The sequence below is a fragment of the Falco cherrug genome, chromosome 17 (assembly GCF_023634085.1).
Source record: "Falco cherrug isolate bFalChe1 chromosome 17, bFalChe1.pri, whole genome shotgun sequence".
Lineage (NCBI taxonomy): Eukaryota > Metazoa > Chordata > Aves > Falconiformes > Falconidae > Falco > Falco cherrug.
Window position 1 is genome coordinate 4,761,408 of NC_073713.1, and position 14,891 is coordinate 4,776,298.

A 14,891-nucleotide genomic window follows, 5' to 3' on the forward strand; every position below is an offset into this window, starting at 1 on the left:
TACAGTTAATAAAAACTAAATGTCACACAGAACAAGAAAAACTGATGTGGTAACATACAGAGGACAGGATCCATGAGAGACTCTGAGTAATGAAAAGGTCAGGGGAGCCTAGAAATAAAGCCTGAAACAGCCAGGATCTAGGGAAGCAGAAAGCTCATCAGAAGAGCGCAGATGCTCCAGCTGTTTAATGAAGGTGTTTGATGCAAATGGAACAATTCCTATTCTGGGTACAGAAAGTGACCTTACTCTGAGCACTACGCCCTGCCAACCAGCAAACCAAGGCATAAGCTGACCACGTTCCTTGTACAGACTACGCTGTGCAGAGGCGCAGCTCCATCACGGGGGTGAAGAGCAGTTCCTACTTGTGTCAGGCTGCCCCACAGAAACTGTTGGTTTTCTTGGGGACTTGGTGTGTAGACCCCACGTTCTCACTGTAAAAGCATGTGGACCTGCAGGTTTTGAAGGTCAGAAACGTTCCATCTTAGAGTTTGCAGGAATGCATGGTCTGGTATTCGGCTTCACTCTCCCCTGTCCTGAGTTTCCCCTCTAATTTGGTCCCCTCTGTCTGGCCACAGATTTTCCTGGGCAAGCCTGGTTATTATCCACATCAGTGACCATGCTGACCAGAGTGAAATCACAGGGAAGATGACCTACCTTTCTTTTAAGGGCTATACGATGCCCCTGTACGATTCACTGTTGCACGAACCCAGAATAAGCAATAGCTCCAGCCTCAATTAAATTGCAGTCATAGAGCCCCAGCTGAAAAAAATCAACCGGCTTGAAATTCAAGACATGCTCATGGGCCTTCCTAAACAGATATGACAAATAAAGCAACATGTGTAAGCATTGACTCGCACAGAATTGTACAGGGGGTCAGTGGAAGTCAGGGATAAAATGCAAGTTCTCTGAGTCACAGCCCACTGCCTCAGCCATCAATTATCCTGCCTTCTTCAATATTGTATATAATGAAGCACAGCACTTTGTTCCAGGCTAGCTGTTCATTTACACCAGCTAGGACCAGTTATTCATTCAGTTCATTATTATGATTGTCTAGTACGTGAATTGCAGGAATAACTGCAAGGCTGAGCCCCGCTGTGGTTGCCACCCTGCAGACACAACAGAGGCAGTCCCGCACCCAGGAGCTTGCAATCTGCCTGCGAAAGGCTGAAAGCAGATGGGTAGGAAAAACAGGCAGGGGAAGCACAGGGCAGCAAGGCAGCTATGATTCAATAAAACCTGACATTGTGAAATTAAATGTGAAAAAAAAATTTCTTTGCCCTTGAAAGGTACTCGGAGAGTTGTTCCAACCGCCCCACAGGATCTGGGGTCCTGGTCCTACTCCCCCTCCTTTTCCAATTGCTGTCTCAGCCACGCGGTCTCTTTATTCGGCTTGGCAGCTGAGAGGAGATTCATTCTGGGGAGGACAAACCCCTCATGGCCTTCCTTCAAGGGTCCATCAGGCGGTGACTCTCTCTGCCTGCACCTGGCATCTGTCTCTCCTCTTTCTATTCTGGGAGGAAGAGAAAACAGCTGAGCTCTGCTACCGTATGCGGGAGAGGCAGATGGGGCATGAATCCAGTAGTGATTGTACTGCTCATTTGTTTGGCATAAAAATGACGGACACATGATAGAACAACCCGGAACAAACATGGGGGGGGGGGGGGGGGGTATGAATACTGAATAGCTTTTACCATCATTAATTTTCCTGTTACTGTGAGTTTTTCTTCTCATTCAGTGATAAATCTGCATAAACATGGAGGGTTATAGTTGTCATCCTGATTGTCGTCAGGTATTTTATCTGACAGGCTGCTCTATTTCTGTGATTTCCTATAGTGCATTTCTTTCACTTTTGGGCAATGGGAACAGACATTTCAGTTTCACTGCCTAGTGAGCTGCACACAAGGATGTGTATGAACTACTGGATATTTGGGTAACAAAAGTAGAAAGGGGGGAGCATTTGCTTCCTCTATGGGACAGAAACACAGATACTTCAAATTTTTTATTAATCTCTGGCTTTATCTGCATTTAGCTTTGTGAGCTCTAAATCCAGGCGGGGTTTGAGGACCATGGAAAAATTAAAAAAGGAACCAACTTTAGGATTTTTTGACATGAACCCCAAAAATCTTCATCAACCAGGACAGTGAGTTCAGTGTTCTCAGCCTAGCCCGTAGCTGCTGTTTGTGCATGCTAGAAAGACACAATTTCATTCAATCTGATGAAAAGTCCCTCAAAGGAAAATATATTGAAAGAGCTACGGGTCAAAAATATGATGCATTTGCACTCAGAAAATGCAGGCTAGTGTTGCTGATTTTGCACGTTGCAACTGCAAAAGGCATGAAATCTTTCAAATATTCCTGCAATGGTCTTTTGCTGAATGAGGAGCTTTATGAATATTTCAATTAGAAGAAGAGGCTTGAAAGAATAGAGTTGTTTCAATTTTGAATCACCCTTCCTAAAATAACTTGCCCTATTTGGTATTAGGCTCGGTTAAATCCAGCAGCCGCACCGCATGCACTGGGGAGTGACAGGACCTCAGGACCAGAACCACCTCACGGTCCCTCCTGCTACTGCTCTGAATAGCCCAGCCATGGCTTCAGTCAGGAGATGCCAAGCTCTTTCCATCCTGTCTGGCAAATAAAACACCATTTAGATGGCTCAGCCAAGGTGTTTCCCCTTCTCCTTGCCCACTGTTATTTACAGTATTTTAGTCTTCATTTAAAGGTTCAGCTTTTTTTTGCTGCTGAGTGTTACACCTGCCCCCTCTCTGCATCAGACATGCACAAAGGCAGCCTTGTTCTTTCAGGATTGATGAGGTATCTAGAGAGTAGCAAATAATACCGTGCTGCTCTGATCATCTCCTTTCTACATCCAGGTAAGCAAAGGTCATTGATTTTATTGATTTTCTTCTCCGTGCTACTTAGAGATGGACCACGATTCAAATACGCTGTGAATAAAAGCAGAGCTTTACAGCCTTTTTGCCGCTTCATGTCCTGGTTCTGATCTCACTAAACCAACCAAAAGATCACACTAATTCTGAGGAGTTCCTCCTGAATTCACTGGAGTTAATTAAACCAGGCTGGGGTTTTTTTCACGCATTCAGATCACCCCACTGAGCTAAATTCGTTATTTGCTTATACCAGCAACATTCAGTGCTTGCTAAACCAGTGGCGTCACTGAAGTCACTCGACAATTGCATTCATCCCAGCATGCGAAACACAGATTTCAGCGGGACTTTAGCTAGATTTCATGCTTCTTGGGGAAGCAGTTGCATGTTTGTGCTACCTGGTTCTAGCTTAAGCAGGGTGCCTAGACAGTCCTGTGAGGCAAATAACAAACGTCCTCCAGCAAAACTGCAGAATTAGGCTTTATGTTTCGCAGAGGTGATTCTACCACCACCAGTTGTTCAACACAAGCCACCTTTGTGTGCATTTTCTTACGCACAATGAGGTCTGAAAATGCAGCCCTCCCCTCCATCTCCTAAAAGCACAGCTGCCAGTACTTAAGAACGGAGTTCTGATCTGCTAGATGTTGGCAGAGCAGAGGGATCCACTGGGCTCCACTGGAACGTCTCCCCATTTCCTTGAGAGAGAACGATCGCCCTAAATGAAATCAAAATTTGGCCTTGACTTCTTGATAAATTAAAATGCCAACAGCTAGATTCTCCTGCTTCTCACACCCATCTAAACGACCAGGCATCCCTGAAAATGAAGTCCTGACTAGTGTCAGTCAAAACATCAGAATCAGACCTTCAGTATTTATCGGGTTTCACTAGCCTTGAAATGGAAACTGCTGCCACTTTTATGCAAGGACTGAAAGCCTGCCTAGTTTCCCTGTAACTTAATTAAGTATCCTCTCCATCATCCGCCAAACTGCTGCTTAAGACATTCTGGCAACACGCCTCTCATATATTGCAGAAGATATGGCTGGCAATGCACGGAGCTTATTACGGGGTATTAATTACTTGAGCATAAATAACATTCCCTCTTATCTCAGCTTCACGATCCACTATTTCTGATGGAAATATATTCATAATAACAAGTGAGAGTAAACAATCAGGGGGTACATTTAAGCCTAAAAATGAATGACGTGTCTTTCAATGAGTTAAAGTCAGGCAAATTAAGATGAAAAGTAAAGGTAGATTTCTAACAGTCGTGTTGATTAACCCCTGGAACCAAGGCAAGAGCTGGATTTTTCATGTCTAGGTATCATCAGATCAGTCTAAGAAACAGACTTTAGCCAAAATGTATAGTCTTAATAAGCATAAGTATGGAAACTCATACAGGAGAAAAAAATCATACCAGGCATGCAGGTCGGCTTGGCCATATTTGAGCAGCGGTGGCAGTGCACAGGAGCAGAACAGTTAAAAAGCCAGACCTGGGAAAGCAGTGATTCAACAAAATGACTGGGTTTGCAGGGCTCGCTCCCACGCCCATCCCCAAACCCTCCAACAAAATCAAGCAGAATGACGAAGCCTTTACTGTAAGCAATTCTCCCTTCCTGCCTCCCTTCACAGCTCACCAACCTCCTGCTTCAGCAAGGGGTTTCCCAACCATCCTGCCACGAGGAGAACAATAAAGAACCAGAAATGTAGCTTTGGTTTGCTCAAAAACTCTCGTGAATGATTGCAGGACAGAAACACACACCTGAGATTAAATAACTTCCATGACTCAGCACCGCTGAGGGTTACACGATGTGTTCGTGTTGTGCAAAGCAGGGTTTAGCTGTGCGGTGGTGAAAACCACTTGAACAGGTAGGTTTGCCAGCCAGAAAGACAACGCATACGTTTATGTCTGTATAAAGGCACCTGGATGCACGACGAAGAATACAGTCCTCAGGTGGTGTTTTAAAAAGCAGGATTTGGGTATGCAAGTTTGGTGGTTCGGTGGTTTTATTTTTTTGAGGGGAGGTGTTTGTGAGTAACCGTGTGCCACTTTGTGTACCTGAGAGCAGCTGTCACGCGTGTGGCAGGAGAGTGAGTGATTTTATACACATACACTGCTACAAGTGCATGCTATTGTGGACGGATGCTGTTGTGAAATTTGCTTCTCAGTGATACATTTCTAAGGCAGATGTAATTATTCAGTGTTTCGAATATGTATTTTTAGCTTGTTTACAGGGTCCATTATATAAATGTGAACGGTTATTTGTGCATGAATAGTGTGTTTACAGGTTATAAATGTTTGTCGTGGAGTATTAGTTAATATTTTTGAAAGTACAGAGGCTGATGAGTGTCTAGTATATGTGTGGGTGGACATATCTATGTGATCTATTTCAACTCCCGTAAGAGATGCAGACTTGTATTTAAATGTTCATTACAGCAAAGAGTGGGTCTATTATGCTTTTATTCCCACAGTTTATTGTCCTGCACACGCTTGTGGAAAGGCAGAGAAACTGATAAAATTTTCAAAGATGACAGTTCTGGAAGACGTTCTCTCCCTTCCAGAAAAGTTCAATAGGCTTGCTGAATTAAAACTCTCTTTGGGATACGTTACAGGAAAAGAAGAATATGGGACAGTCCTGGGGCCTGCCTAAATGCTTTGGAGAGGGTACAACTTGATTGCATTACCAAAACCCACATAGCTGATTGCCGTGCTACACAAATACAAAATAAAATTAAAAAAGAATATATACACAAAATAAGGTTCCCCACTGTTTGTGTATCAAATGCAAGGTGCATTCAGCACTGGAGGATATCTTCCTCCCAATCTGCTCAGTTTATTAAAAAACCTGCGAGGATGTTTCTCCTGTTCTACAGAAATCAGGGAAGTTCTTTCGCTACTGCTCACATTGGCGCTGTTTGAAGCATCGATTCACCAAGGTACTTAGAGCGTATTTGCAAATTCCAAACACAGAAATATTCTGTGAAGCCAACAGAGTACACAGCTGCTTAAGGGCTCTGCTCAAGAGGGGAGGAACACACTCCTCGTCTTACTTCACTGCAACAGATTGGCACCCCGCTCCGCTACCCACCATTCAGCAGTTACTCTGCTTGCAGCATCTCATGTGCAACAACAAAAGCTCCTAACACGTCGGGTAGACGATTTCTCAGACTTGACAGCGTAAGGGAAGAGCAGTTTTGTGTGATGAAATCTCGAGGGCAATGGGAAGATGAAATAACTTTTGGGGTATTTGAAGATGGCTAGCTTCTCTCTGGAGAGTGACAACAATGAGGAATCAAGGTGCCAAGGCAATCTAGCGGTGTTTTCCAAGCTCTCTATCTCTGGCATCGCGTAAGGGACCCAGCAAGCCCGCTCCTCAGGTTGGGTTGAGCTGGACAGGACAGCTGGTTGGGTCGAACTCATACAACACCTGTTTGAGGGGCTGAAATTGCCTCTGACTTGCATAGATCAGTTACATTTTTCATTTCCATTGCTATCCCCTATGTTAGGAGTTCACTTCAGCTACAGAATAAAAGAATTCTGAAAAACAATTTTGACACGTAATTATTTTGCAGAGGTAGGATGAGAAGTGAGGGTCTTGGAAAAAGAACAAACCCTGCTAGGAAACCACAAACCCTTACAAGAAACCTCCCCCATTTTCCTCCCTGTTTTCGTCCCTCTGTTCCTCTGAGATTTAATATGGAAAAAGAGGAGCTGAACAGAAAAACTAAATTAGTCCGTTTTCAAAAATTCTACTTGCTTCAGTTCTGCAAAATGCTTTCTAGAACTGAGGAGCATTTCAAATGAAGTGACTTCACTTCAAAACTTACTCTATAACATAATGGTAATTCCTATATCCTGCGGGCCAAGCTGACTGCTGGCTCTTAACGTGATATTAAGTACAACAGTCACATCACACTCATTTTTCCAAAACCCTCAGAAAGAAACACCAATTCCTCTTCTATCTACATTATAATATTAGGTTTCTAATTAAATAGAATCTCTGACCCCTGTAGATAGTATTCTCCTCTTTGTTTACATGTCGATAAGATCATTGCTTTCTATCTTTTTTTTTTAATATCAAGAGGCAAAACCATATTAAAGGTCCCTAGTCTGTGGCTCATTCCATCCCTTCTACAATGTACATTTATTTCATAGATACACATACAGTCCTTCCTATATGGAAAACAAATCTTGCATATTATATGTTCTTCGTTCCATTTTGATAAAGAAGAAATTCTTTATTCTTTAAGAAGTATCTTATTTTTTCCACCAAATTTTAGGGGGTAAGGGAAGAGCTTTTCACCAAGGCCATTCTTTCTCTGTGTTCTGCAAATTCATGGAAATTTTTCATCTCACAGACTAGTTTTCTTCACCCCTTTTCTAGACATGACAATCCTCTTTGGGGAAGTATGGTTCTAGGCTTACCTCTTTGTAAAGACCGAAACTGTTAACTCAGTTTGGTGCTTCACTTGAAAAAGTTACTGGCAGGTTAACATTAGACCTCCAGAGATGTTATTGCTTGTCCCTGGCAGAAGTGGGGAACCAATCCTGCTTTTGGACACCAACTGACGTGCTTGCACTAGCCTGACCAGACAGATGGCTTCACTTATGTCACTGCATGTTCCCATAAGCATCCATCAGCACCTAAATAAATACGCACTTTGCAGAAGAGCAGAGAATTTTGCAAATTCTCATTTAGCCAGACTACCTACTCCAGGGACTCCGTCTGAAATTCCAGAACATTTCAAATTCCCAGATGGATATTGACTTTTTTTTAAAATCATCAACTGAAACTGGAACTGGGACATCCAGGACAGAAAAAAAAACCTTCACTGGGGCAAGATCTAAACTTTCTCTCCCCATGGATAGCCTATGAAATGTGTCAGAGAGTCCATGAAAAGAGTACACAGAGTCAGCACTTCTGTTTGAGAAGACAGTCAAAAACATTGGAAAAACATGCTAAAGGCTTGCAGGGAAAGTTGTCTTGTTAATCATGGAATGGGTTGGGTTGGAAGGGACCTTAAAGATCACCTAGGTCCAACCCCCCCGCCATGGGCAGGGACACCTTCCACTACAGCAGGCTGCTCAAAGCCACATCCAACCTGGACTTAATATCAAGACATTTTGCAGGAAATAAATCACAATTACTGTGATCTTGAAGGAAAACACTAAAATCTAATACATTTCATGAAGGCAAAAGACTTTGCTACATACCAAAGAGGGTTTTTTCTTCTTCTTTTAATTTAGCAGTAACAATAGCTACAATACATTGACTCACAAATTAAGTGAAGGTATGAAACCACATTCTTCATACTGAGATGGGACATTCTGAACTTTTGCTTTGTAAATAGCCTGTCAAGGGGGAAGAGTTCTGACCATCCAATGAATATTTTTTGAAACAAACAATTTAATGGGAATTTAAATTTTAACAGTGATGATATTATGTGACCCTTGTCCATATGGATCAAAATGCTTTGCAAATGAGTGCAAAGCTCAGAACCTCACTGTACAGATAAAACGGGAGGGAAACTGAGGCACAGTGCTGTGCAGTGACTCGCCAGGATCAAGCAGCAGGCAACAGAGATCTGGACGTGAATCTCAGCTCTCTGACTCTTAGTTAATTCCTGACTCGCCAGGCCACAGTCTCCCAGTAAGTGTATGTGGGCATCTATGGTCCAGCAGCTCAGGTGTTATACAGGCATATCTTCTTTCACCTCTCCTGCTGTCCCATTGGCTCCATTCAATCCTGCTGGCTCCCTGCCACCTTCTTCCTCTTCTTCTTCTTCTTCCTCTTTTGCTGCCTCTGCTTCTCCGCCTCCGCTCAGGAGGCTGGCACTGGAGAGGTGGCTGAGGAGCTGGCCTTCCCGGCGAGACTCGGCCAGCTCTTTGGCACAGCACACGGGAGTGTTGGTCTCGTAAGTGCTGTGGAAGCTGTTATAGTCGACTTCATAAAAATCCTTCTCCAGGGTGAGGACAGGAGTGAAGCGGTGTCCCCACAGCACCTCGGTGTCCATGTAGGAGCTGCGAGCCTGGCAAGTCATCCCTGGGTAGAAACAGAGGGATGTTAAATGCAAAGCTTGCTCACATGCTCACCCAACCACTTCTTTCATTTAAAAGCACTTCCATGTTTTATCTCCATACCTGATTGCTCTGGGACACAGAAAAGGTCTTCACGTAATAAGCCTCACAAAAGCCTCTATCATGATAAAGCTGAGCACTCAAAGGAAAAGGGATGGATTCATCGCCGCATCTTCAGACTGTTTCCTGAACCTTGTGCTTACGGATTTCAAGTCTGGTACCACTAAGCAGCTTCTCTCTATCCTCATACTCCTCTGTTGAGGTGTTGCTTGTGTGGTTGATACTAACAGCACTCCTGGTGAATCATGCTAGAAGGATATCCAACCCCACCAATGCACCTCAAATCTTGACCCACGGAGCCCGTAAGCAGAACGAACCACTGCCCTGCACTCCGCGGTGTCTGACCCTCTTCATCTACAGCGGTATCAGCCATTCCCTCCACCAAGGTGTACAGCCCGAAAGGTGGAGTGTGCCGCAGCTCCTAGTGATTTATATGGCAAGCTGGCTTTTAAACACCTCTGGAGGGCTCAATCCAGCTGTTTTGGGTCGGCAGAACCAAACCCCACCACGCACAGTCAAGCTCATAAGCATACTGAATTCCATGCATTAATGGATTGTGGATTGAAGGAACAGTGGGCAATGCAAAACTTGTATTTGTCAAGCTGCTTCTCGCCCCCCAGGATCAGTTTATTTATTTACTTTAAAAAGGTTTAAAGAGAAGTTTTGCAGAGCAGGGATAAGCATTCAGCATTGGCGTAACTGTGAATAAATTCTCTTGGAATCACCTGCCAATGCCAAGGCTGACTTCTCTTCCAAGTATTTGTCTTCTGTTTGCCGTAATTATGTTATGATTTTGGAATTAATTCTGGTGACTTTTGAAAAACCTGACCTTATAAAGTCCTCCCACTGTTCTCTTTTGGAGGGTGAGAGAGAGGCCTGACTGGAATACGTTCAATACACACAACTTGAGCCGGTTTCTGGCCAATATTTCCAAGCCTAACTCCTGCAGCCCAGAGGACACAAACAGAAATCTAAAGCAATGCATAGGGGGAACAAGATCAGTGTCAGATGCTCCAGGGAGAAGTATCCTCATCACGCGAGCAACTGAAATCTCAGAGTAATCAGAAAACTCCTTTCCTTAAAAATAAAAAATCACCTTTGTGAAAAGGCAAATATTTTATTCTCGTAATTGCTAGAGTTCATTAAAAGACACCCACGCAAGCAAGTTCTCTGGAAAGCTTTATTTGTCTCATTGCTTTCCTTAATTTAAATCCATCAGGCCAGGAGTATGTTAGTTGCTTTTGGTTCTTGGAAGGGGAGAAGAGGAATGGTGACACACGCAACACTGAGAAATTTCCAGTTCTTTATTACAAACTGAAAAGCCAATTTTTTCCCCCAAGAAGATCTGCAGGAGTATTTGCTTCTGAGCAGGAACAACAAGTACAGAGTTAGTCATAGTGTTCCAGCATGCCTGCTTCCTGGACCGGAGGGAACCGGGAAGTGCAGAGACTGCTATGAAAAATACAATAATGGAAGAAGAAAATTACCCCAAGTGTTCTTGCCTTAAGGAGAAGCTCTGTTAAGGCACAGGGCCTTTTCAGGAAACTATCAGCTTTTGCTTTACAAGCCAAAAGCAGTGTGGAGCCTGCTCCTATGTGGACTCCATCCTCGAGGTGAAGGCTGGATGATCTGGACTCCCTTTTACCAGCTAGCAAAGAGCAGCTCGGCGCCCAGGCAGCTCGTGGAGACCTGCTTGTTTTTCTCAGGGGAGCCATGCCGCTGACACTGACAATACTGTTGACCTCCCTGGGCAAGGGCTTTTGTTACAGGCTGCTCTGAGGGTCAGTAATGGAGGGCTGCGGGTCTAATCCTATTTTCTGAGGCTCCCTCATGCTGGGAGGCCAGAATGCCAGACAACCAGCAGCATGTGTCTGTGTCGTGAGGAGACAGTTCAAATAAACTCGCCTTTTTTCCTTTTTCCTTTCCTTTAGAGCTGGTGCAAACACCAGAACCCACAAAGGCCTTCAAGTGCCTCCTCCGAGCTCTGAGAGCTTTCAAAGCCCAGCAGAGAGAGCAGGAGGGGGGACCACCAGGCTCACAGGATTAGGTCCTTGAAGGAACCGGTTGGTTCTCATCATGGCCTTCCAAGTGCTGCATAAAGGTGTCGTGTAGAAGTCCCCAAGGCCAAGATGCGGTGTCCCTGCTAAATGTGGGGTCCTGAGGCATCCAAGGGAACTCCTGCCTTATAATCAGGGCCTGAAATAGCTCCTTCCCTTGGGGGAGTACCTGACAGCCAACGTGCACTCCAGACCATAGTTATCTCCTGCTGTAAGTATTCAATTAAGGAAGGAACAATAGAAAGCTTTCAGCAACCAAATACTGCACACTGCCAGCTTCCTGCAGTAGCTGCTTTCTGTAACCCCAGGGGTACACAGAGCCAGCACAATAAGACAACTTGTAATTGCTCCATAATCCCATTCAAATATTCCTTTTTAGCACATGTGCAGTGGTGTTTTAATTGCGTGGGGACATACTGCTTGGCAACTCCTACATTACCCTGTAAACAACAGCATTGTCTCTGCTTCAAATTCCATTAAGTGCCTGCTTTGCAGGCTGCCCTGTGCTCTCCAGCCTGGTTAATTAATGCATCTGTAATGTCCCTAGCTAATTATTGCCTCTGTAACTGCAAAAAGATGACCGAAGAGGTGTGGAAACAATAAACCTTAGTTTTATTAAGAGCACATGGATGCAGCCACTTTCCACTTGAATACAATTTGCACCGTGCCCTCTGTGCTCTGAATATCTAAGCTTCAGTTTGCAGTGGGGTGGAGTCATTTGTCGGACTAAGAACTTTCATACACGGCTGTGAGAGCCCTGCAAAAATCAGCAGTTTATTTCAGAAGCCTTGCTTAGCCACGTCCATTGGACATCTCAGGTGCAGTGAATCGTTATGCTGCATGCTCCTATCCATCAAGTACCGCGCCAGCTTCGCCAGCGCTGTTCTACTTCCATGCAGGAGCACTCTCTTGTGCAACCCTGAAGCACGGACATTTCAGAGAGCACAAGAAATTGAGGGAGATTCCAAACTCTCAGAATTTCTTGCAAATATAATCATAGTCTTTATAGCCCTGATAAAGACTGTTCATCCTTTTCTTCAAGTAGATATAACTACACATTTTGGGTTTAAATGGTACAGATATTTGCTACGGTGACAGCAAAGTGGTATTCAGTGACTTGGGCATTTCATTTAAATAAGCTTCATGCCAAAAGAATAGCCTCATTTACCCTTTGTCAGTGTAAGTAGATGTGATTCAAAACTTGTTTAAAAATAGTCATAGAGATTTTTATTTTTCAACTGTATCGTTTTTTCCAGATAGTAAGACCATTAAAAATTTAATTTTCTCCTAAACAATCTAGTTTTAAAAAGGGGAAAGTATGTTTAATATAAATTTGTACAATCTGTCAATTGCGGAAAATGTGAAATGATATGTGAAATCTTCAGCTTTCAAGTTTTAGTTAAAGCTTTCTCATCTCTTAATTCAGCAGCTTAGCTTTCAGTTGCAAACACAACTCAATTTTAATTGAAAACAGAGAAAACTTTGCACAAAGTTATAAGCAGATGCACCACATTTTGAATAAAGCTGGAACCAGTTCCAGGCTTTTTAGACAGCTGGAGACCAGAGGACTGTCTCCTGGTTTCAAGTTCTGCAATAAACATTTCATAGAGTTTTAATGATAATTTCATTATAGCAGAATCCTAAGAAGTGGATTTTTTGTCTGTCGGCTGGAGTCACTACATCACAGATCAATAACAGAGTTTGTGCATGTTCCTGTTTAAGGCAGCCATAGATGCCTTCCTAAACGGCTCGTTTCTGGTTTCCAGCAGATGAAAAGATACAAAATATATTGCTATGTGTATTAAACCAGGTGTTTCATTACATTCGCGAACAGAGAGAGTCACTGACGAAAGACTGGTGTGTAAAATAGGTGTCAGGGAGCTCTACGAATAAGGCACTTTTCTATCATCAAAATCAGTTGGGATCAAGCAGCTTACATTTTATCAAAGACAAAGGAATGTTAATACGTGCTGACAAAAAGCAGTTATTTGATGGCTCACTCAGTAAGGAGCCTGTTTTTTTCTGCAGCGTACTCAATGGGAGTTGCAGATTTCAGAACGTTTCGCTGCTCGCAATACCACCGATTATGCAACTGGAGCAGACGCTTCTGGCTCTGCCACGCTGCTAGGAAAAGTGGAGATTGCTCCTGATTTCCAGGTCTTGTATACCCTTAGGTTACCAGTTCGACTCAAACTTTGTTATCGCCGGCCAAATCTAACTGCATTTGCGGCTGTTTGGTTATCCAGAGAACCAGCAGTACCTCTCCAGCTGTTGGAGGATGCGTATTTTCATCAAACACACCGTCAGAGCCAGTACCTTTACTGGCAGTTTAACGGGAGAGGGCAAGGGGACCACAAAGCGTGATCTACCGACCCAAGAAACTGCCACAGGCTCCCATCTGATCACATCAACAGTACAGTCAAATCCTTCAGTCCTGCTACGCGGCCTGAACTTTCTCAGTGGGGAGAGATATCCCAACCCCTGGGGCTGTCAAGACAACATTTTTCATCAGCCTAAAATTAACTCTCCTCATTTAAATGCCACAGAGCTCAGTGATTATCTGCTGGCAAAATGTCATGTGGATGCTGACTGTATGTTTGCCATATTTGCTAGGCTCTCTCTGCAGTTCAGACACAGATACTGCTGGAAGTGATTTCACTTCTCCGTCCTTGTTTTCATACACTGCTGTGTGCTGGGTGACTCTGACCCTTGTACTGGATGCACGAAAGCTGCATAATACGTACTCTGCTCCTTCAGCTGAACCCCAACTGTGCTACAAGAGTACAAAGAACCGACGGGCTCAGACATATAGTGAAGACTGATGTAAATTAGGATGGCAAGGAGTAGTTATAAAAATTTTAAGTTCTATCACTCTAATTAAGCAATACATGTCTTTAGATGAGCATCAGCATTTGGATAGTTGTAACATTTATTAGTCCCTTTGCGTTAATTAGACCAAAGAGCACGGTAACCTCCAAAAAGTCAATATTCCTCCAACTTGAAAAGGAATATTAGAAGGTAGAAGCGTGGTCCTCCAATTATTTGTGCTTGTCTCCTTTAGTGGAGGACATGTCTGGGCTTGATTCACTTTGATTTTTATGCCAGTGGAGAGTAATAGGATTTTAATTTATCTGAATTTTCTCCAGGCATGCAAAAGCTCCTAGGCACTGGAAATGGAAAAAAGAAAGAAGAAAAAAAAAAAAAGAAGAAAAAAAATGGACCTTATGATTTAAATAGCTTGGATCCAATTGCCATGTCTCTACCAGGCACAACCTGAGCACCCAGCTCATGCCATGTAACTTTAAGCCCTTCACAAAGGTATTTACAGTGACTGCAGAGGCACCTAAGATGACTAACCTGCCAGGGTCTACCTCTGGAGGGCAATTCAGCTCAGGAAAAGAATGACTTGAGATGTCTCTCTCTTCCCTGTAATTATATAAGCATTTTCTGTTAACAGTTCTGCAAGGTCCTTCTTGCAGAAAAGAAAACTTATTTATATGCAAAATGCAAAACAAAACAACAAGACAACCCAAACCAGATGATGAATGCATGAAAACTCCATTCAGTAATTTCACCCTTCCTTTGTTCTCCCATGAAAATCATGATTAATTTCAGGATATCTGATGTTGTGACTACTTCTTTTGGTCCTGTATTTACAGCCAGGAAATCTTACTATGCCCTCTGTAAAAATGGATAAACTGAGGTGCAAAAAAGCTGCTGTTTGCCTACACTTTCACAGGGACAGGATGAGGTGAATTACTCCTAATCATTAAACTACTTTTTATCACACAGACTCTAAGCTAGAAATATATAG

The 14,891-nt window shown here is 43.4% G+C and overlaps 1 protein-coding gene across 4 annotated transcripts in view; it reads right to left on the bottom strand.

The window, feature by feature from the left end:
- The window catches only part of KCNJ5 (potassium inwardly rectifying channel subfamily J member 5), a 124,524-nt gene that overhangs the window by 51,106 nt on the left and 58,527 nt on the right, over positions 1 to 14,891 (bottom strand). For 3 of the 4 annotated variants that reach the window (XM_055728667.1, XM_055728669.1, XM_055728668.1), the window contains one exon: positions 5,392 to 8,925. The exons of the other annotated variant lie outside the window; for it this stretch is intronic. In XM_055728667.1, coding sequence (XP_055584642.1) covers positions 8,573 to 8,925 — 353 coding nt within the window. In that variant the 3' untranslated portion in view covers positions 5,392 to 8,572. Of the gene's footprint in view, positions 1 to 5,391; positions 8,926 to 14,891 lie in introns of those variants that run through there. 4 annotated transcript variants of the gene reach the window in all.